This window comes from Copadichromis virginalis, linkage group LG5, assembly GCF_057382275.1.
Source record: "Copadichromis virginalis isolate Kocher_CV1m ecotype Utaka linkage group LG5, C_Virginalis_male_GT1.1, whole genome shotgun sequence".
In the NCBI taxonomy this organism is placed as follows: Eukaryota; Metazoa; Chordata; class Actinopteri; order Cichliformes; family Cichlidae; genus Copadichromis; species Copadichromis virginalis.
The window spans coordinates 8,838,064-8,859,980 of record NC_140622.1 but is presented as its reverse complement, the minus strand read 5'-3'; the positions used below and the strand labels follow the sequence as shown (position 1 = coordinate 8,859,980).

Below are 21,917 nucleotides of genomic sequence, written 5' to 3'. Positions count from 1 at the left end.
AGTGCTACTCTTTGTATTAGCAATGCAAACAGCAAAACACAAGCACAAGTAAAAGTCACTTACATTGTAGGCAGTTTGACTTCTTTACAACACATTTGTTACTCGGTGTCTGTTCATCTCATCGCCTGTTTAAAGGATTTGTTTTTCCTTTTAGTTTTGTCACCGATGGCATCTTCCGCAAAATTAAGTCATGTTCTAGTAGTCCTCACTGCTCTTTGAATTATCCGCACTAAATATTCACACTAATGAATTACATAGGTTAATTTGTGGAATATGGAGTTATTTTTGTGCCACTATTCTGATCGCACATTAAAAAATAATTGCAGGTGGAAATGTTGTATTTTGAGGAGAAATTTATTTTGAGCGAAGAAAAGCTAAATTTGAGTGAAAAAAATTCATTGCTGCGTGCAAAAAATGTATTTCAGTGTTTGCTATTACCCATACGGAAAAGAAATAGTAAAAACTTATATGTGATTACTCATGAAAGTGGCCACTTTCATGAGTAAATCATATAAGGCTTACATGATTTACTCATGAAAGTGGTCACTTTCGCATTACTTTCATACATTGTTTTAGTAAGTATCCAAAACATACAAGTTTCATTATATAATTTTTCAAGGGATCTTATATCTTATATGCTTTTCATACAAGTTTCACACAAGACAGATACAAACTTTATAAGATTTATATCTTTTCCATATGGGTATCCACACACACAACAGCAGCCCCTCTCACTCAGTTTTTGCATTTGCGCTTGCTCGCAACGTGTTGCTCGCGCTCTCAACATTTCTGCCCGTGCGCGCTCAACTCTTTCTGTACACCGTTATATTTGTGCCACAAAACCAGCCAATCACAGACTTGGATGCAAAAAAATCTGGTCATAAAGGTCAGTAAGGTCAGTAAGGACAAAAAGGTAATATATTGTCCTTACTATTTCAATTTTGTATTATCCAGATGTTTTTATGAACTGCACAGGTAACTTGGACAACAGTTTTATGTACAAATATACTTGTGTGCATCACAGCATCAGCATCCAAGCAGTTACGCAGCAGCAGGAACAAAACTGAGCATATTGGCGGAGTGACGGCTGGATTAAGATAAATGCCTCTCATAACAAAAAGTGCAAAAAGAAAAGATTCCATATTTGCTAATGTTTACACGTCATATATTTGATCTGCCAAATAAACAGAAAAAACAGGTGGAAATGTCTGTGCAGATGGTTTCGGTGATATTTTTGCAGCAGTCTTATACGCGACAGTTCCACTAATTTATGAGTAATAGAGATATAAATCTTCTCAGGGAAGAAGAAAGTGATGACAAAAGTGCTGTGTTGGGGGTTTTTTGTAGTTCGTGGATTTACAGAATCTCTGTAGTCACTCGAGGACACTAAATCATTTTCACAGCTGCATTTTTTTTAAGTGTTTATTTATTTATTCATTTTTGTGTTTTAGTGAGCTAGTTTGGATAAAACAGAGCGACATTCTGAGTGTGGCACTTTCATTTTCTATCTTTGCAAAAACTTGAAATTACTATTGTAACTGTTGCTAATAATGGAAACAGCACAAGCTCTGTTAAGTGTGTTCCAATTGGAAAGCCCTTAACTCACTAAAATTGCAGTCAAAAATTGGCTTTCGAATGCAACCATTAAAGCTTTTGTGGTATTGTCTGTATTATCGTTTTCTGCAAATGGTATGCAGCTGCCTATTTTCAAATCAGCACATTGCTATTTCATTTTGTTCAAGAATTTATGAGGTGACAGTGGACAAACTAGGCTGTTTGTAACCAAAATGTAAAACAAATTTGCCAGATGGGAATTGTTATGTCTTTGAATGACCTGAGTAGTTACGAAAGAATGATCAGGAAACAACTAACTCTTGCTAGAAATAATTAGAAGCGAAACATGAGCATGCATGTGGCTGTATTGTTGTTTTAAATCCTGTTTTGGTGAGATGCTGGTTAACAGTTGAGAGGCATTTCTGAGCAGCTCTCTGCTCTCTCTTCACAGAGCAGTCGTAAGTCATGATTACAGTTTTTAAATAGGAATTCAAGGCCTATATATGTCCAAGCCCTGTGACAATGGCTCCGACAGCGTCGGTAGCAGTATCAACAACTGCAGGCTTCATTTCTTGGAGATTTTACTGGAAGCTTTCTCTGTAATGCCTCACTTTCCAGACTCTGACAGGGGGTGACACCTTTAAATGTTGCATTCAGTTTTGCATAAAGAAAGAATAGTCCGGCCCACACTAAAATTAGCATTATGTTTGAATGCTTCTGGGGAATTGGAAGCAGACTTTGATACTGTGAAAAGGTGAGGTATGCAGAGAAACATTGTCATGAATTAGATTGCCTATCAAGCAGTTCTTTGAATTATGCATCGCCTGTGCATGCAGTCCCATACAGCTCTGTCATTATTTCTACAACACAATGCTGAAGATTCCTGTTGCTTAAAAGTTTGCCACAAATTAAATAAGTTCGATCTGCATCGTGACAGTTACACATACAAAATTATTTTTTCTACTCGATTTTAGGTTTTTTGGAGGGTTTCCATCAATATTTGTGGAGATGATAAAGCGAAAAATATGACATTTCTTCTACAGTCAAACTAATTGTCAAACCCTTGTTTGTGATATTTTTTATGTGCAGAGGTGATCGGCATTACAGCATTAAACCAAAAAGCAAGGCAGAAAATGGAGCTGTAAAAGATCGGAGCTATGATAAACAAGTCAACCACTGTACCCGAACCTCCTCACAATGATTCTGCCTTCAGTAAGTGAACAATGAGGAAAAACAGTCTGGACTGTTTGGATCCACGGAGGCACCCCCTGTAACAAATCCTCTGTCATCAAGTTGTAACACCAGTGGCATTATGTGGTCCAAAGGCTTGGCTAAGCTGGTGTTCAGTCATAGTACAAACTAAATCGTTATGGATGACTGATCTACGGGCAATCTGACAGCAGCGCTTTTAGAAAGGTCAAAGGCTGAAAATGATCGTTGGGATCTATCGTTCTGCTAAGTTTTAAAACAAAGTCAGCATAGCGTTAACAGCTGTAAAATTCGACTTTCAAACAATATTTGGACTCATAGGTGGCACGCAGTGTTCTGTGGATGGCAAAAAACATCTGTTAGCCTTGAATAACACATCGTCTCCACTTCACCTGGATCTCTACTGCTGTGCGTGGAAGAGCTGCCTGAGACACACCTGCAGTGACAGAGTTATTTTGGTGTACGCTTTTTTCTTCATCCTCCATCAGTCTTTACAGTTGTTGAATGTGGCAATGGAGCCCGTCCTAGCTGTTACCATCTACCTAGCTAACATAGTCTAACCTGATGTTCAGCTGTGAAGTTTTATAAATGCACAGTTACTGGTGCTGGACATATTTTATATTCCACAAATTATTATGTAAATTGTTATTATTATTCTGCCATGTGCCGCCTGTTGAAGAGAGATAGTTCTGGATTAAAAATTTCATATTAATGCATATGAGTCATATGATTAGAACTATGACTGGAAAGGACACACTACCCCCGCATACACTTGCCAATCCTACTAGTAGCCAATAACATAACATAACAAGCCACTTGAAAAACTCTTCAGCAGTATTTAAAAAATTCTAATGATTTATAAAATTATGAATGCTGTATCTGTATCCCACCCACCACTAATGTCTAGTGCAGCCATTCCCAAAGTCAGTAGTGCTGCGATCCACTTCCCAAGGTGCCCACCCAGTCTTTCCTTTGCCCAAAAAGCAAAAGAAAGTCATGTATTTCCTTAAAAGTTGGTTTCAAATAACATAAACAGCACAGGCTATTGGCTCTAAATTGCTAATTCTACCCAGTCATATGAAAAGTGTTAAGGCCAATGTGTGACCGACCTGCCACTGGGACACAAACTTCAATACAAGAGCAACATAATATCCCAAACTAATCAACTCCTATTACCAGTATTAATTCACTGTTTATATAAATACATTTATATACTGTAAATCGGTAGTTGTACATACTTGTAAGCAAACTGTTATCGTTGCAGCCCACCTGCAGTACCTTCACACCCCACTAGGGGGTCCTGGCCAACACTTTGGGAGACACTGGTTTAGTGTTTGTAATTTTGCTTTAATAATATCTTTTCTTACTCTTTATTCTATCAGTGAGCCTCATGCCTCTGATTCCTGGTAAACTTCACTTCAGCAGTGTTTTGGCTCATTGTCCTGTTGCTGCTGCAGAATGATGTATTAGTCATGCTGGTTACCTGTTGCCTTGAATTGTGAAGAAAATGACAAAAGTGACTTTTGTAAATATTCCCCCACATCATTATAACGTATAACACTTCCAATATCCGTACTCCTTTTCTGCATCTCTTAAAAATGGAACCAAAAAGCTTTCATTCTTGTCACATATCAAACCATCACACCAAAGTCTTTGGACTAATCTAATTTCGATTCCCTCTTCTTCTTGGCCCAATCAGTTATCTTCCTTCCATACGTCTCCCTGAGCAGTCGTTTTGCTGCACCAATTCAACTGTGAATACCTGATTCACGTTTTCTCCTTTGAACAGTTGAAAAGTGGTGATGTGAGCTCTAATCCAAGCTGTTGTTGTGGTTTCTGAGGCTGTAATTCTAATGAACTTCTCCTCTGCAGGAGAGAAACCTCTTGGCCTTTCTTTTCTGGGCTGTACTCAAAAAAGCTTGTTTAAATTACAGCCAGGAGTATCACAATATTCTTTTAAAAATGAAATATTGACATACATTTGAAGATAAGCTAGTGTTGTAAATAACTGTGTAATTGTGCCTAATACATGTATATGTCCAGTTTAAATGAAATGTTAGCAGTGGTCCAGTGTTACCTTAGTTCAATCTCCCACATCTCCCACAGCTTAAGTTCATTAGTGCGATAACTTCCTGGTCGGGGAAGGCTCCAATGATTCAGTATTCTGCTTCACTCGGACAGGCATGGAAACTCAATAAGGAAGTGGGAAGGGAAAAAAAGATGTACTTGACTTCCTGATAATATATTAATGTCATCATCCAGCTCCAAGTCCCATACTTTTAGATGATGATTCAGCTGTATGCTGCAGTGTGTGTGAATGCTGTAGAGCTCATTATCCACAACTTACAGCAGAAGATGAGAAGTGTCTGCTGTCCTCACTGTGCTGAGACCTAATCTCTACCCCATGTCATTACATAATGCTCGATTTCATGTGATTTCACTGTAACTGCTTAGACATATATTGAGTCTCCTCTTACACAGTAATTCTATGTCACAGGTTGTAAGTCGGAACATCTTTTCTAAATTTGTCATGTAATGGGCTACAGGAGTATCTGTCTGCCAGAGTTAAGGCACGTAACATAATCACTACTTATATTCAGATTTAAGGTCATGTTATAACATTTTTCTTTATGTCAGGGAAACTAAATCTTTGGTTGCCATCAGTATGTGTGCTACTTTAAGCACACAGGAGGCCTAAAATATGGGCGGGTTCTTATAGAACACTGTTGTACTCTACACTCACTTTATACAACATGCCTCATTCACACACCAGCCAGGGATCGAACCAGAGACGCATTTACTTTGTATTTAATGAAGGAGGTCAAGATGTACAGTAGATTCCTGCAGTGCAAGTTTGAAATGTTGTCCCTGACCATTTCTTTGTATTTATATTTGCTGTTGTTTTTTTATATATATATTATTTGAATAAAGTCAGGATTTGGTATGACCACCTTTATTCTTCAACAAAATTGTAAAGTCAAGTTTTCTTGCAAAAAGCTTTCCTGCCTGTCAAATTTCACATTTATCACTGGCTTTATATGCATTCAGCTGAATAGATGGGAACAAATTCAGCTAAAGAAATAGCAAGAAAGTGCCTAGGGATACCAATTATAATTAGTGTAAAAAAAAACCTGGTGTAAAATGTGTAGACACACCTCAGGTTCATTCCTTTATTATGATTGAATAAGTTGCAGGTCAGTGTTGGCTTAAGAACCAAACAAAACAACACTCCTCTGGAAACTTTTAGCCTGGAGACGTGTTGCTCAAGACCACAAATTACAGCAAAGTACCTTTGCAGAGTACTAGAAGTAATGTCAGATACTGTTCAACTCTTTGAATCTTCACCCTGCCTGTCTCATAAACTGTCATGGTTTGTGTTGTGGCAAAGGCAAGGACCCAAATGCAGGACTCATACACAGAAAAGTAAACTCAAAGCAGCAGCTTTATTTGCTGGGAAAATCTCTAACACCGAATACAAGAAAACAAAACTAGAAACTGGAAACGTGAAACTCAAACTAGAAAACTAACAGAGAACTAGGAATTAGTCAGGAGCACAGAGGACACATGCAGTACTGACAGGGTAAATGATGGTTAAAGACGCAACAACGGACCGAGGAAAACACAGGGCTTAAATACACAAGGGAGTAACAAGGGAATTAGAAACAGCAGGGAAACACAGCTGGGACTAATCTAACATAATGAGACCGGGGAGGAAGCAAAACTGAATACAAAGGAAAAGGAAGTATCAAAATAAAACAGGAAGACGCACAGACCGAAACCCAGACTCAAGACATGCAAGCTTAACACAGGGACACGGGAACAGAGACTAAACAAAGACTAAGATAAACACTGAGGGAGGGAGAACTGAGATCAAATCAAATCAAATCAAATCACTTTTATTGTCACATCACATGTGCAGGCACACTGGCACAGCACATGCGAGTGAAATTCTTGTGTGCGAGCCCCACAAGCAACAGAGATGTGCAAACACAACAACACAACAACACAAACGAGCAAAATACAAGAATGGCCAACCTGAAACTAATAAATATATGTACAATATATAATAGTGTATGCATTTCTGGATGTGTATACTAAATATTTTCCTACGTGTGTGTGTGTGTGTGTGTGTGTGTATACACATTTTTACAAATTAAATAGTAAAAAAATAAAATAAAATAATAATAATAATAATAATAATAATAAAATATATAAAATATACAGAGTTGAATATGTGCAAAACAAGTGGCATTTATATACAGTGTGGAGTGCATAATGTTAAAGTTCCAGTAGTGGAGGTGAGGTGTCTATGACGTGTTCAGCAGTCTGATGGCCTGATGGAAGAAGCTGTCTCTCAGTCTGCTGGTACGGGACCGGATGCTGCAGAACCTCCTTCCTGATGGAAGCAGTCTGAACAGTTTATGGCTGGGGTGACTGGAGTCCTTGATGATCCTCCCCGCTTTCCTCAGGCACCGCTTCCTGTAGATGTCTTGGAGGGAGGGAAGCTCACCTCCAATTATCCGTTCAGAGCACCGCACTACTCGCTGGAGAGCTTTGCAGTTGTAGGCGGTGCTGTTGCCATACCAGGTGGTGATGCATCCAGTGAGGATGCTCTCAATGGCACAGTGATAGAAGGTCCTGAGGATGCGGGGGCTCATGCCGAATCTTTTCAGTCTCCTGAGAAAGAAGAGGCGCTGCTGCGCCTTCTTCACTGTTTTGTTTGTGTGTACTGACCACGTAAGATCCTCAGCCAGATGTACTCCAAGGAACCGGAAGCTGCTCACTCTCTCCACAGCAGCGCCGTTGATGGTGATGGGGGTGTGTACTTCTCTGCACCTCCGGAAGTCCACTATCAACTCCTTTGTCTTTGCGACGTTGAGGGTGAGATGGTTGTCTTGACACCAGTGGGTCAGGGCGCTGACCTCCTCCCTGTAAGCCGTCTCATCACCGTTGGTGATAAGACCCACCACTGTAGTGTCGTCCGCAAACTTCACAATGATGTTGGAGCTGTTAGTGGCTGTGCAGTCGTAGGTGTAGAGTGAGTACAGGAGAGGGCTCAGTACACACCCCTGTGGAGCACCAGTGTTCAGTGTGATGGGGGATGAGGTGATGCTGCCCAGTCTGACCACCTGGCGTCTGTCAGACAGGAAGCTAAGGATCCAGCTGCAGAGGGAGCTGCTCAGTCCTAGATCCTGCAGTTTCCTGTCCAGCTTCGAGGGAACGATGGTATTGAATGCTGAGCTGTAATCTACAAACAGCATTCTCACATACGTGTCTCTCTTCTCCAGGTGTGACAGGGCAGTGTGTAGTGTCAGGGCTATGGCATCATCAGTGGACCTGTTGTGGCGGTATGCAAACTGTAGAGGGTCCAGTGAGTCGGGTAGTGCAGAGCAGATGAAGTCCCTGACCAGCTTCTCGAAGCATTTGCTTACGATGGGGGTCAGGGTTACAGGTCGCCAGTCGTTCAATGAGGAGATGGTGGAGGATTTGGGTACAGGGACGATGGTGGCCATTTTGAAGCAGGCTGGGACTACAGACAGAGAGAGGGAAAGGTTGAAGATGTGCGTGAACACTCCAGCCAGCTGAGCCGCGCATGACTTGAGGACGCGGCCGGGAATCCCGTCCGGACCAGTAGCTTTGCGTGCGTTCACCTTCCTGAAGCACTTCCGCACATCCTCCTCAGACACAGCGTGCGCACTGACGTCATCCGCGGTGCGCACACTGTCCGGTCTCATGGTGTTCGCTGTGTCGAATCTAGCGTAGAATACGTTTAGATCCTCACATAGAGAGGCCGTGGTCTGCGGTGTGCTGGTTTTCCCTCTAAAGTCTGTGATCGTGTTTAGTCCCTGCCACATACTCCGAGGGTTGTCAAACTGTTGCTCCACCCTGTCCCTGTACTCACGTTTGGCTGCTTTGATTGTCTTCCGGAGTTGGTAATGTGCGTGTTTGTAGTCCGATGTGTTCGCGGAGGCAAAGGCGGTGTTCCGTGCCGCGCGAACATCTCCGTTAATCCAGGGTTTTTGATTTGGGAAGGATTTGACTGTTCTGGATGGGACGACATCTTCCACGCATTTCCTGATAAATCCACAGACTGAGTCTGTGTATTCATCAATGTCTCTGGCGGCCACGTGAAACATTTCCCAGTCCGCGTGATCAAAACAGTCCCGCAGCGTAGATTCCGATTGGTCCGTCCAACAGTGCACCGCCCTCCGGGTTGGAGCTTCCTGTTTCAGCTTCTGCCTGTAGGCGGGCAGGAGCAGGATGGAGCAGTGATCTGATTGGCCGAATGGGGCGCGGGGGAGGGCTTTGTACGCATCCCGGAAAGAGGTGTAACAGTGGTCGAGTTGCCGGTTTCCACGTGTGTTGAAAAGGATGTGTTGATGGAGTTTTGGTGAGACTTTCTTCAGGTTTCCCTTATTAAAGTCTCCGGCTGTGATAAACGCTGCCTCTGGGTGTGCGGTTTCCTCACTGCTGATCGCGCTGTACAGTTCCCTGAGTGCACGGTCAGTGTCGGCTTGTGGGGGAATGTAAACAGCCGTAATAATCACTGCTGTAAATTCCCTCGGTAGCCAGAATGGCCGGCACTTAATCATCAGGTACTCCAGGTCCGGTGAGCAGAAGGATTTGACCGGGTGCACGTTCGCATAATCACACCAGCTGTTGTTGATCATGAAACACACACCACCGCCTCTGCTTTTCCCAGTAAGATCCTGTGACCTGTCCGCGCGGTGCACAGAGAACCCCGGCAGTTGTATTGCGGAGTCCGGTACTTTGTCCGATAGCCAGGTTTCTGTGAGGCAGATCACGCAGCAGTCCCGCATCTCTCGCTGGAATGAGATCCGTGCCCGAAGCTCGCACAGCTTGTTCTCCAGAGACTGCATATTAGCCAGTAATAAACTGGGTAACGGTGGTCTGTAAGTGCGCCGTCTCAGTCGAACCAGAACGCCAGATCTTCTCCCTCTGCGTCGGCGTTTGCGGCCTCCAGGGCCAGAGAACAAAGGCGTCTCAGGTGAGATGAATGGGGGGTCTGCAAACGGAGCGTCCGTGTTGCAAAACTTGAACTCCGGAAAGTTATAAGAAAGACCGTCTTTTATGTCCAGTAAGGTTTGTCGGTCGTACACAAGGAGACAAGTGCTGCTCGTGAAAAAATAAAGGAAAAGTAAATTTAAACACAGAAGAAAGCCGTTGCTTGGGGGAGCTCGCGACGAGGCTGCCATACTCGGCGCCATCTTGAACCAAACCATCAGTGAGAACGTAAGAAATAAAGATAACAAAAACCATGAATAACAATAAACAAAGATTATTAATTCAGAACCTGAAACACAAATACTGTGACATAAACTGTTGTTGGTCCCATTCAATCATACGTATAGCACCTGTCACCACCACTTTTACATTCTTCCCCCGCTAAGAGTTGCTGTGGAGATGTAATCGAGTCATCTTCTCTATCAGCAAAACAGATAAAAGAACAATAGAAAAACGTTAGCTGTTGTAGACTGTGAAACTCAAGAGTGTCTGAATCACAGCACACATACACTACACAACAGACAGACTGACTGACAGCTTTAAATCTGCCCCAAAATGCAACATGTTTGCTCTTAGCATGATTCATATTTCTTTGCTGATATCAAGACTTTAGTTAGATTGCCTGGATAATGATAGCTTAAGCATTAAACTTAAACTAAGAACCTTCATGGACATTTAAAGTATTAAAAACATAAGCAGAGTATAAGTAATTTCCACTTTATGTTGACCTGTGCTTAGTTTCTCTTGTGGTTTCTGAAAGTAAAAGAAAAAGAAAGCAAGGTTCAAGGCGGCAGCTAACATGTTTCACTTAATGGTTTGTATTTCCTTCCATTTTTCAAATATTAAGAAAATGCTACGTTATGTAGATATCTGCAGTGAAGTGTGAATCATGCATCAGAAGTAGTAATAAGAAGACTTAAATATAGCCCATTTTTCAACAACACTGAGGACTGAGCTACAAAAGTGCACCCGCTGTGTTCTTCTGTTTTTCTTTCTTTCTTTTTTAAAACTCTGTAATGTAGCTGTTTGTTTCTGTAAACATAACCGCTGTTTGTCTGTCAAACCACTTTTATGCCTGAACTACCAAACTACATGATAAAACCAGGTAAAGAGGCGGAGCTTAGGCCAAGGAAGAACCAATCTGTGTGACAGAACATTGAGCATTAGCTCGTGATCTCAATTTCTTCATCTGTTTAGGTTTGGTTTCGGGGTTTTTTTTCTACATGCTGAACCCACAGTGACATTTTGTCCTCTGTCCTTCCCCTTAGCCCCAACCAGTTGTGGCAGATGCCCCCCGAGCCTGGTTCTGCTCGATGTTTCTCCCTGTTAACCTGGAGTTTTTCGTTCCCACGTTCACCAAATCGCTTGCTCGTGCCTAATTTTGGGGGTTTTCTCAGTATTATTGGAGGGTCTTAACCTCACAATATAAAGGTTGAGGTGTCAGTTACTGTGATTTGGTGCTATATAAGTAAAACTGAACTGAATTGAAATCTCTTTTGTGAGTTGGAAGGATTAAACACAAGAGCAGATACAGGATACCTGCCATATAAATTATAAAAGTACCAAGCACAGCTTACTCTCCCATGTTATGTTCTGATGCAACATAACATCAGAAACTGTATGTGTATTATAATGAAGCCTCTGGGCTGGACTGAGGGTCTTAGCAGGATGCTGGTCAGGGGGTCGCTTTAAAAACTGCAACCTCAAGACTCGCCTCGCTTCCAGCTCTTCACCAGTGTGAGGTTATGTTCCCTTCTCATTTATGTGCAACACTATATATCTGTTTCTTATTTGTCTTAACCTATTAATCGTGCATGCCTTTAAACACACACACACACACATATACAGTGGGGCAAAAAAGTATTTAGTCAGCCACCGATTGTGCAAGTTCCCCCACCTAAAATGATGACAGAGGTCAGTAATTTGCACCAGAGGTACACTTCAACTGTGAGAGACAGAATGTGAAAAAAAATCCATGAATTCACATGGTAGGATTTGTAAAGAATTTATTCGTAAATTAGGGTGGAAAATAAGTATTTGGTCACCTCAAACAAGGAAAATCTCTGGCTCTCACAGACCTGTAACGTCTTCTGTAAGAAGCTTTTCTGTCCCCCACTCGTTACCTGTATGAATGGCACCTGTTTGAACTCATCATCTGTATAAAAGACACCTGTCCACAGCCTCAAACAGTCAGACTCCAAACGCCGCCATGGCCAAGACCAAAGAGCTTTCGAAGGACACCAGGAAAAGTATTGTAGACCTGCACCAGACTGGGAAGAGTGAATCTACAATAGGCAAGCAGCTTGGTGTGAAAAAATCAACTGTGGGAGCAATCATCAGAAAATGGAAGACATACAGGACCACTGATAATCTCCCTCGATCTGGGGCTCCACGCAAGATCTCATCCCGTGGGGTCAAAATGATCATGAGAACGGTGAGCAAAGATCCCAGAACCACACGGGGGGACCTGGTGAATGACCTGCAGAGAGCTGGGACCAAAGTAACAAAGGTCACACCATCAGTAACACACTACAACGGCAGGGAATCAAATCCCGCAGTGCCAGACGTGTTCCGCTGCTGAAGCCAGTGCATGTCCAGGCCCGTCTGAAGTTTGCCAGAGAGCACATGGATGATACAGCAGAGGATTGGGAGAATGTCATGTGGTCAGATGAAACCAAAGTAGAACTTTTTGGTATAAACTCAACTCGTCGTGTTTGGAGGACGAAGAATACTGAGTTGCATCCCAAGAACATCATACCTACTGTGAAGCATGGGGGTGGAAACATCATGCTATGGGGCTGTTTTTCTGCCAAGGAGACAGGACGACTGATCCGTGTTAAGGACAGAATGAATGGGGCCATGTATCGTGAGATTTTGAGCCAAAACCTCCTTCCATCAGTGAGAACTTTGAAGATGAAATGAGGCTGGGTCTTCCAACATGACAATGATCCAAAACACACCGCCCGGGCAACAAAGGAGTGGCTCCGTAAGAAGCATTTGAAAGTCCTGGAGTGGCCTAGCCAGTCTCCAGACCTCAACCCCATAGAAAATCTGTGGCGGGAGTTGAAAGTCCGTGTTGCTCGGCGACAGCCCCAAAACATCACTGCTCTCGAGAAGATCTGCATGGAGGAATGGGCCAAAATACCAGCTACTGTGTGTGCAAACCTGGTAAAGACCTATAGTAAACGTTTGACCTCTGTTATTGCCAACAAAGGTTATGTTACAAAGTATTGAGTTGTATTTTTGTTATTGACCAAATACTTATTTTCCACCCTGATTTACGAATAAATTCTTTACAAATCCTACCATGTGGATTCATGGATTTTTTTTTTCACATTCTGTCTCTCACAGTTGAAGTGTACCTCTGGTGCAAATTACTGACCTCTGTCATCATTTTAAGTGGGGGAACTTGCACAATCGGTGGCTGACTAAATACTTTTTTGCCCCACTGTATATATATGTACACTCCCAACAGCACATCAGATGTGAAATACACCTCCATAATTTATCTCACAATTTTAGCCTTGTGTACCTTCATTGTAAATGTTTGATGTCACAAGCTGTTCTGCAGTCTGTCTTTTGTTTGGTTACAATATACAAAGAAAAGAAAAGAAATTCCTTCAGTCACTCTACCAGCAACAGTGTTCAGGTTAAATGTTTTTAGCGGCTATGAGCCCAGACGTCTAAAAAGAGACAGGCTTATAAATTAAAAATGATTTTCTTTGCTTTTAGAGGGTTTTTTTTGTTTTGTTTTGGGTTTTTTTACTTTTTTACAGAACCATTATTCTTTGCAATTTGGCAAAACATTCAATATAAAATAGCACCTCTCCATAAAAACCTGAGCTCACTGATATCAGATGGAACCGACTGATTCCGACTGACTTTGGTTGCGATTTGCAACAAAGAAATACGAATTGCTTTCCTCAAGCGGCCTTAACGGCTGCTTTAACGAAGTAACTAAGACTTCTTTTGTGCCATTTACAACAAAGAGAAACTGACTGATTGCACCTCTGCAGGGGTAAATGATCCTAACATCACTGGGCAAATAAATAAATTAACAAATAAAAATGAGTTGTCTGAAGCAAATGCAAACATTTTTCTCGATAATAGTCCAACATAAATCTATCCCTATACCCTATTACCACCTAAATAGAAGCTGAAGACACGTCTTACTTCAAATCATTCTTCCCTGTGCTCGGTGTCGTGACAGGCAGTTCAAATTGATATGTTTTGCCTGCTTTGTGGTTTTGCCCTCTCAAAGACTTAAAGCAGCAATAACCTGTTTCTGCCGCTGACTAATTGGCTGCTTGGCAAACAGGCTGGTGGATAAGTTTTGTCTTTCCTTGCTGTCCCACAGAGAGCAGCGTCCTACAGAGCCCCGTCTTTACCAAGCAGCCTGGCAGCATCGTGTATCCTGTGGAGAATGTGGAGAAAAACCGAGAGGTGGTGTTCAGCTGCGAGGCCGAGGGAAGCCCACCTCCCATGTACCGGTGAGTGCGTGACTGCAGTCCTTTATCTCTCTCTTCCTCCTCTCCCTGTTGATGCTGCATGCTTTTATACAAGTGATAGTCTCAATATCTTTCAATTTTTTGACATCATGTCGTGGACAAATGTCTCCATTTTGTCTTCAGCAGTCCCCGTCGCATTTTGGCAGCTGAAAATGCCACTGAGAGAGGACTGTGGCAAAACTCGTGTGCCCACAAATCCTGCAGCACACTTGCATTTCTGTACAGAACAGTCACCTGATTCTTTGCGCTAAAAGGCAGTTTGCTTTTTGTTAACACCTGTTATCTCCATGTCTCCCCTCTTCGTAGAACCGTTATTTAGTCTGTGGACATTTGATCTTTTTCCCTGATAATAATATATTTTTTACAGAAAGTGCAATATATCCTTCTTCTTACTGCTTTGAATCAAAGCTGTTTGTTTCTGGGGTACAAAGATGTGATGTTCAGGGTAGGAACCCATAAATAAAAAGAGAAAAAGGTCTAATCTCATAATATTTTGTCAATTTGGCAGTGATAGTGACGTCTTTTAAAAGTACAAATCAAATATCACACGTGACAAATTCCAAAGGCTCAACTGATGAGTAAATAATTACACGAGACTTATCCTCACACATTATCCTCACACATACATGTCGTCTGTGAACCAGAAAGCAGCAAGTTTCTAATCAGCAAAGCCCGAAGTTGTTCCATTGACAGTGAATTAGATTTGGCCATCGTGGATTCAGAACATGTTTAAACGCCTTACATGTTGAGCATATTCCTGATAGTTAAAAGAGGTGTGCATACCTTGTACAGGTGTACAGATGTGGAACTCCAGCTGCTGTCCACTGTGAATGTAACCGCTCTTAGGATTACTCTCCTGATGCATCAACAACATAGTCTTGGTTCTGGTTCTACTTGTTCATCCATGAAAAATCAAGTCTAAGCTGATCAGGATCATAGGCATATATTACATAAATTCTGTTTTACAGTGGATTTTTCCTTCTACCCCCTGCCGGAAACATGTGTTGCCAATCTGTAGTCTGTGAATGCATGCTAATCTCCACTTGCTCTCCTCTCAGACGTCTTCTCTCTGCTGCAGAGTTCAAAGAGATCCCTGTTTTTATGTCTCTCTTTATTTCCTCCTCACCTCCACCATTAGTCTATTGAAAGGTTGTTTCGTTGTAAGTAAAAGTTGAAATCTATTGTATTTGCTGACTGAAATTACTGTAGAGCCATTTGGAAGCAGTAGTACATTTAATACTTGGGACTTAGCCAGCTTAGAGAATGACCTAATCAGCTGTTTCCTGTCAAGGTCGCTGTGTGGTCCTGTCAGAGCTGCCGCTGCCTCTTAGAGACGTGTTGCAACACACACACAGACAGGAACTAAATCATACTCAAAGTTCATTAATTGCGTGTCACACAGCTGTAAACTCTGACAGCTCGTGCCGCAGTGTTTACATGGAGCAGAGACATGTGCACAGTGTTGTCTGCAGCAAATCCAGATGAAGAGGAGAGGAAGATTGTAGCTAATAAATCGAATTTCAGGCACTCAAGCGTGTGGTTAAACATGCCGATAATAATAATATAGCAACACAGCATTAATAATTAGACACTTCTCGAAAACAGACTTTCTTCCTTGTAAGAGTTAGATGAGAAAATTGACACGTCACTCTGCACTCTGGGTTCTAAAAGTGATATTTAAAGTATGAAAGAATAACTGCAACCCCAGCTGATTGAAATTACTATTACACAGCATACTCGACAAAAAGACCTAAATCTTTATTAGTGATCCAGAAACTTAAACACTGCAAATAAATACAGCAGCTCCTTAACTTGGTGCATAAACACCGAAAATACAGCTAACCTGCTCTGTCTGACGCGAATGAAATACACCCATCATCAGCTGAGTCTATTGCACTAACTGCACCTACTCGTGCTGACAGACTGGTGCTTTCGCATGTACCTTATTACATTTGCAAGGTGAGTCTGCCCGTAAAAATAAATAAAAACCACCATTTAGCTAATCTCCCTTCAAGGCTGTAACCTTGTGCACAGCTGGACCCCTTTTCAATCACTCCACTTAGGTCCAGCTCTCCCGTGATTTAAAAAGGGACCTGATCTCATACGTAGAGCAGGCATTAATGTCTGTGCCAAACTGATCTGACTTAGATGTCAAGAATCATCACTGGCGATTACGGCTGGTTACAACCAGGAGCATCGTTTTTAAGTTGAGGAACCAACACTGGCCAAGCCTGAAGCATTTTAAAAAGAGGAAGAGTGCATGAAATGGTGCAGAGCGGCACAAAAACTGACTTGACCAGATCAGCCACTTATAAATCAGTTGTGGCATTTTTTGTGTTTTTCTTTTTTCTTTGAAGAACTTTCTGATTGAATATTGCTCCAAAAGAAAACACTGACTGGTTCAGTTTTTGGTAACAAGAGTAGAAATATCCCGATCCAAAAGGGTTTGTAATGGAAATCCATCCTAGTCAAGGTTAACTTCTTGGCCATCTCACAGCCACAGCAGTAAGATAAGATAAGATAAGATAAGATAAGATAAGATAAGATAAGATAAGATAGAACTTTATTAATCCCTCGGGTGGGTTCCTCTGGGAAATTCGACTTCCAAAAAAAGCACAGCAACGACCAAAGTTACAGTTACAGAACTGTTATATATATATATACACACACACACACACACACACACATATATAAATACAGAGACAAATATAAATAAAATATACAAAGGGGATAAATAGAATAAATAGGAATAAAAAATAAAAAAATGATGATTTCCTAATGTTGTAAACCTTACCCCGCCTCTCGCCCTATGACAGCTGGGATAGGCTCCAGCGCCCCCCGCGACCCTGAAAGGGATAAGCGGAAGCGAATGGATGGATGTAAACCTGCTCAACATTTGGCAATAAAACCCTTTCTGATTCTGATTCTGATTCTAATTATACTTGTTGTTTCCTTAAATATTATAACTCACAATTTTTACTTCTGATGGAGTTTTTTATATTCTTTCTATATTCATAGACTATGTTGCTAATCTGAACACTTCCCCCATCACTTCAGCACAGTCACATGCTATTTTAAAGGCATGTCTCATGTCTTTCTGGATACTCATCTCCTTTTAGCTCACAGCAGTCACGCCTGTAATCAAGTCAGACAACCACTGACAAAGTTTCAAAGTCTGCTGACGTGTTGGCTTTTCTTGCTCGCGTCTGTGTGAGCTATGAATGAGCTACGAGTGTCATTAAGACGACGTTACTCCAGATTTTTGGCACTTTTATCAGGCCACATGACGGTTTTAAGACTAAAGTGAGGAAAGAAATGTCAGGGTAGCAGTATACATCACAGGTTAAATAAAATAAAACTAGAAAATCAATCAGCTCTTTGTCTTCCTTTTATCGAACACATTGATTGGCCTTAATATGACTGACTAGACTGACTGTGCATCGATACAGTGCAGGCTATTTTTATAGTCTTACAATAAATCCCCCCTACCCAGATGGAAGTAGACGCCATATGCCTTGGTATACAAGACACTACACCTCTCATTGGAGCCATTTATATGACACAGCTGCCATCCTCCTTCTCACTGCCTGCAGAGACTCTGGGTTGCTGCCTAGCTTCAAAACACTGCTAAGCTATCTAACTAAAATCTTAACTTTTGGTGGAATGGGGCTTTTTTTCTAAATGTTATATTGGTATGGCCTAAATACTCAGAATACCTGTTATCCAGAGACAAAGAGGAGTTGAAAAGGGTGCAGAGAGAGCTGAGGGGACTGATAAGGAATGGGAAGGAGAGCTACAGGCAGAAGATGGAGAACCAGCTTCAACAAAACAACGTTGGTGAAGTCTGGAGAGGCCTCAGAACCATCTCGGGCCACAAACAGCAGAACTCTCTGCCTGGGAGGGATGTGAGATGGACAAATGAACTGAATCATTTCTTCAACAGATTTGACTCAGCCATGAGGCAGTCTGCAACATCGGCTGCAGACTCACCCACCCCCACTGCTGCTGTTCCACCTCAGACACTTCACACCTCCTCTATTCACCCTGCTCACTCCCCCCCACCCCCAACAACAGCATCCAATACACACTCAACACAAGGCTCCAGCCTGTCTCTCTCAACCACCCAGGTTAGGAGGGAACTGAGGAGGATTAATGGCAAGAAGGCAGCGGGTCCAGATGGCATCAGCTCGAGGGTCGTCAGGTCCTGCGCGGACCAACTGTGTGGGGTGATGGAGCACCTCTTCAACCTGAACCTGAGGTTGGGAAGAGTTCCACAGCTCTGGAAAACCTCCTGTGTTGTACCAGTGCCAAAGACTTCACGCCCCAAGGACCTCAACAGCTACAGGCCGGTGGCTCTGACATCCCACCTGATGAAGACCCTGGAGCGGTTGGTCCTGGCTCAGCTTCGGCGCCTAATAAGCTCATCACTGGACCCACTTCAGTTTGCCTACCAGCCTGGCATTGGAGCGGATGATGCCGTCATTCACCTCCTACATCGTTCCCTCGCTCACCTGGAGACCGCTGGAAGCACTGTGAGAATCATGTTCTTTGATTTCTCCAGTGCCTTCAACACTATTCTTCCCTCGGTTCTAAAGGACAAGCTGGTGAACTCTGGAGTGGACCATCACCTCACTACCTGGATCCTGGACTACCTCACCGACCGACCACAGTATGTGAGGACTCAGGGCTGTGTGTCGGACAGGGTCGTCTGCAGTACGGGGGCACCACAGGGAACGGTTCTGGCTCCGTTCCTCTTCACCATCTACACTGCAGACTTCTCCCACAATTCCACCCAGTGCTTCCTGCAGAAGTTCTCTGATGACTCTGCAATAGTCGGCCTCATCACTGATGGGGACGACAAGGAGTACAGAGGTCTGACCCAAGACTTTGTGGACTGGTGTCAGCTGAACTACCTCCAGATCAACGCCAGTAAAACCAAGGAACTGGTGGTAGACTTCGCAGGCACAAGCATTCTCCACTGCAACCACTGAACATCCAAGGTATGGACATTGAGGCTGTGGACAGCTACAGGTACCTTGGTGTTCATCTGAACAATAGACTGGACTGGACTCATAACTCAGACGCCCTCTACAGGAAAGGGCAGAGCAGGCTGTACCTGCTGCGGAGACTCAGGTCGTTTGGAGTGGAGGGCCCACTCCTGAAGAAATTCTATGACTCTGTTGTGGCTTCTGCTATCTTTTATGGTGTGGTCTGCTGGGGCGGCAGCATCTCTGCTGGGGACAGGAAGAGACTGAACAGGGTGATCCGAAGGGCCAGCTCTGTTCTAGGATGCCCTCTGGACCCAGTGGAGGTGGTGAGTGACAGGAGAATGGCGGCTAAGCTGTCATCCCTGTTGGACAACGTCTCCCACCCCATGCAGCAGACTGTGACAGCACTGAGCAGCTCCTTCAGTGGGAGACTGCGGCACCCACGGTGTGGGACGGAGAGATTTCGCAGGTCTTTCCTCCCCACTGCTGTCAGACGCCATAATAAAGACTTTAACTGATCAAGCACACACATCCATACATATGCAATAATACTAAGTGCAATAATCCTTTCTGTCATCGTTGTATTTTTACTCAGTTGTATATAGTATTTGTATTTGTATTCTATTTTTATCTTATTGTATATTTATTTTATTTTATTCTACTGTATATAGTATTTTATTTTATTCTATTCTGTACAGTTGTGTACTGTATTTATTCTTATTGTATTCTAATTTTTGCCTCATAACTTTTGCACTGTCCACTTCCTGCTGTGACAAAACAAATTTCCCACGTGTGGGACTAATAAAGGTTATCTTATCTTATCTTATGGACTGAGGGAAAAAGACACTTGAGTATTCAGGTGCTATTCTTTAGAGCCTAAAAAGTGGAACACTGGACTTCTTTAGATCTTTGAAGATTTTTTGCCCCTCCTCCAGGAAGCTTCTTCAGTTCTAGAACAATTCAGTTTTATTTATAAAGCACCGAATCACAACAACAGTCACCTCAAGGGGATTTATATTGTAAGGTAGAGCCTACAATAATACATACAGAGAAAAACCCAACAATCATATGACCCCCTATGAGCAAGCACTTTGGCGACAGTGGGAAGGAAAAACTCCCTTTTAACAGGAAGAATCCTCCGACAGAACCAGGCTCAGGGAGGCTCAGGTTGGGAACCGGTTGTTTTTCAAGCTCTCGAGACAACCATGACTCGGATGACTGGGAACCCACACAGAACATCCAGGTGCTGTAGCTTCCACCTCTAATATTCAAACTTTGGCCTCAATGCCTTCAAAATCTTCAAAATCTCCAAGCTGGTCAAGAAGGCTCACCAGCGCCTCTTCTTCTTGAGGACTCTGAGGAAGAACCACCTGTCCTCAGACATCCTGGTGAACTTCTATCGTTGCACCATCGAGAGCATCCTGACCAACTGTATAACAGTCTGGTACGGGAACTGCTCTGCCTCGGACCGGAAGGCGTTGCAGAGGGTCGTGAAAACTGCCCAGCGCATCGCCGGAGCACCACTTCCTGCCATAAAAGACATCTACAGGAAGCGGTGTCTGAAAAGGGCTGGGAAAATCATCAAAGACCCCAGTCACCCATCACATGGACTCTTCACCCTCCTGCCCTCTGGGAGGCGCCACAGGAGCCTCCGGACTAAGACCACCAGGTACCGGAACAGCTTCTTCCCCACAGCTGTCAGACTCCTGAACTCTGCCTCCTGACATCTGACCCACGTTAAACTCATGGACTGAACATACACACACACAATGGACAACTGTACCCTCAAACACACAATAATAACATGGAGTGAACCACCACTCACAACCACTAGCACTTTATATAGCCTCTGTAGAAACTATCTACACCCTCACTTATCTTAACTGCACTACTGTATAGCTCTGTGTAAATAATCATTCTGTACATTCGATAATCTTTAATCCTACAACTGTTTACAACTTGCATAGTTCCCATTTCTGTATAGCTGTATATCTCAGATTTCTGTAAAGTTATTTATTTCATATTCTGTATAGTTTTTCATATTTATATCCTGTTCATAGCTTGTACTCACTACAGCCTGTACATACTTAGTTATAGAATATTCACAACATACTTCATACCGTGTACATTATAACATACCATAATAGACCCATTTCTGTAATATACTTACATATCTATACTATTGCTAATATATATTGTAATATACCTATATCACTAAAGCACTTCTGGATGGATGCAAACTGCATTTCGTTGCCCTGTACCTGTGCATGTGCAATGACAATAAAGTTGAATTCTATTCTATTCTATTCTATTCTATTCTATTCTATTCTATTCAAGTATATCACTGCTGGGCGCCCACGTAATTGCAGGCCAGCAGATAAGCGAGGTTCGCAGTGTCAATACCAAAGTGGTGTTCAGCTACAAACTCTCCTAGTCGTTCTGTGGTTTGACCTTTGCATAAACAGCCACAGAGGAATCAAATCTGGAGACTAAGTGGGCCGTGTTACAGTTCACCGAACAAAACAGAGAGCACCGTCCGATAAAGAACAGACTCACAACACCTTTTGAAAAAGCACATAAGCTAGTCAGGAGGTATTTAAAGCTCTGGAGCTCTGAATCACACGCAGGCATG

General features: G+C 42.7%; 1 protein-coding gene across 2 annotated transcripts in view; it reads left to right on the top strand.

Moving 5' to 3' along the window:
- The window catches only part of cntn4 (contactin 4), a 213,203-nt gene that overhangs the window by 51,748 nt on the left and 139,538 nt on the right, over nucleotides 1–21,917 (top strand). For both annotated transcript variants that reach the window (XM_085455753.1, XM_085455752.1), the window contains exon 3: nucleotides 14,147–14,279. In XM_085455753.1, the coding sequence (XP_085311879.1) occupies nucleotides 14,147–14,279 (133 nt within the window). The remainder of the gene's footprint in view (nucleotides 1–14,146; nucleotides 14,280–21,917) is intronic.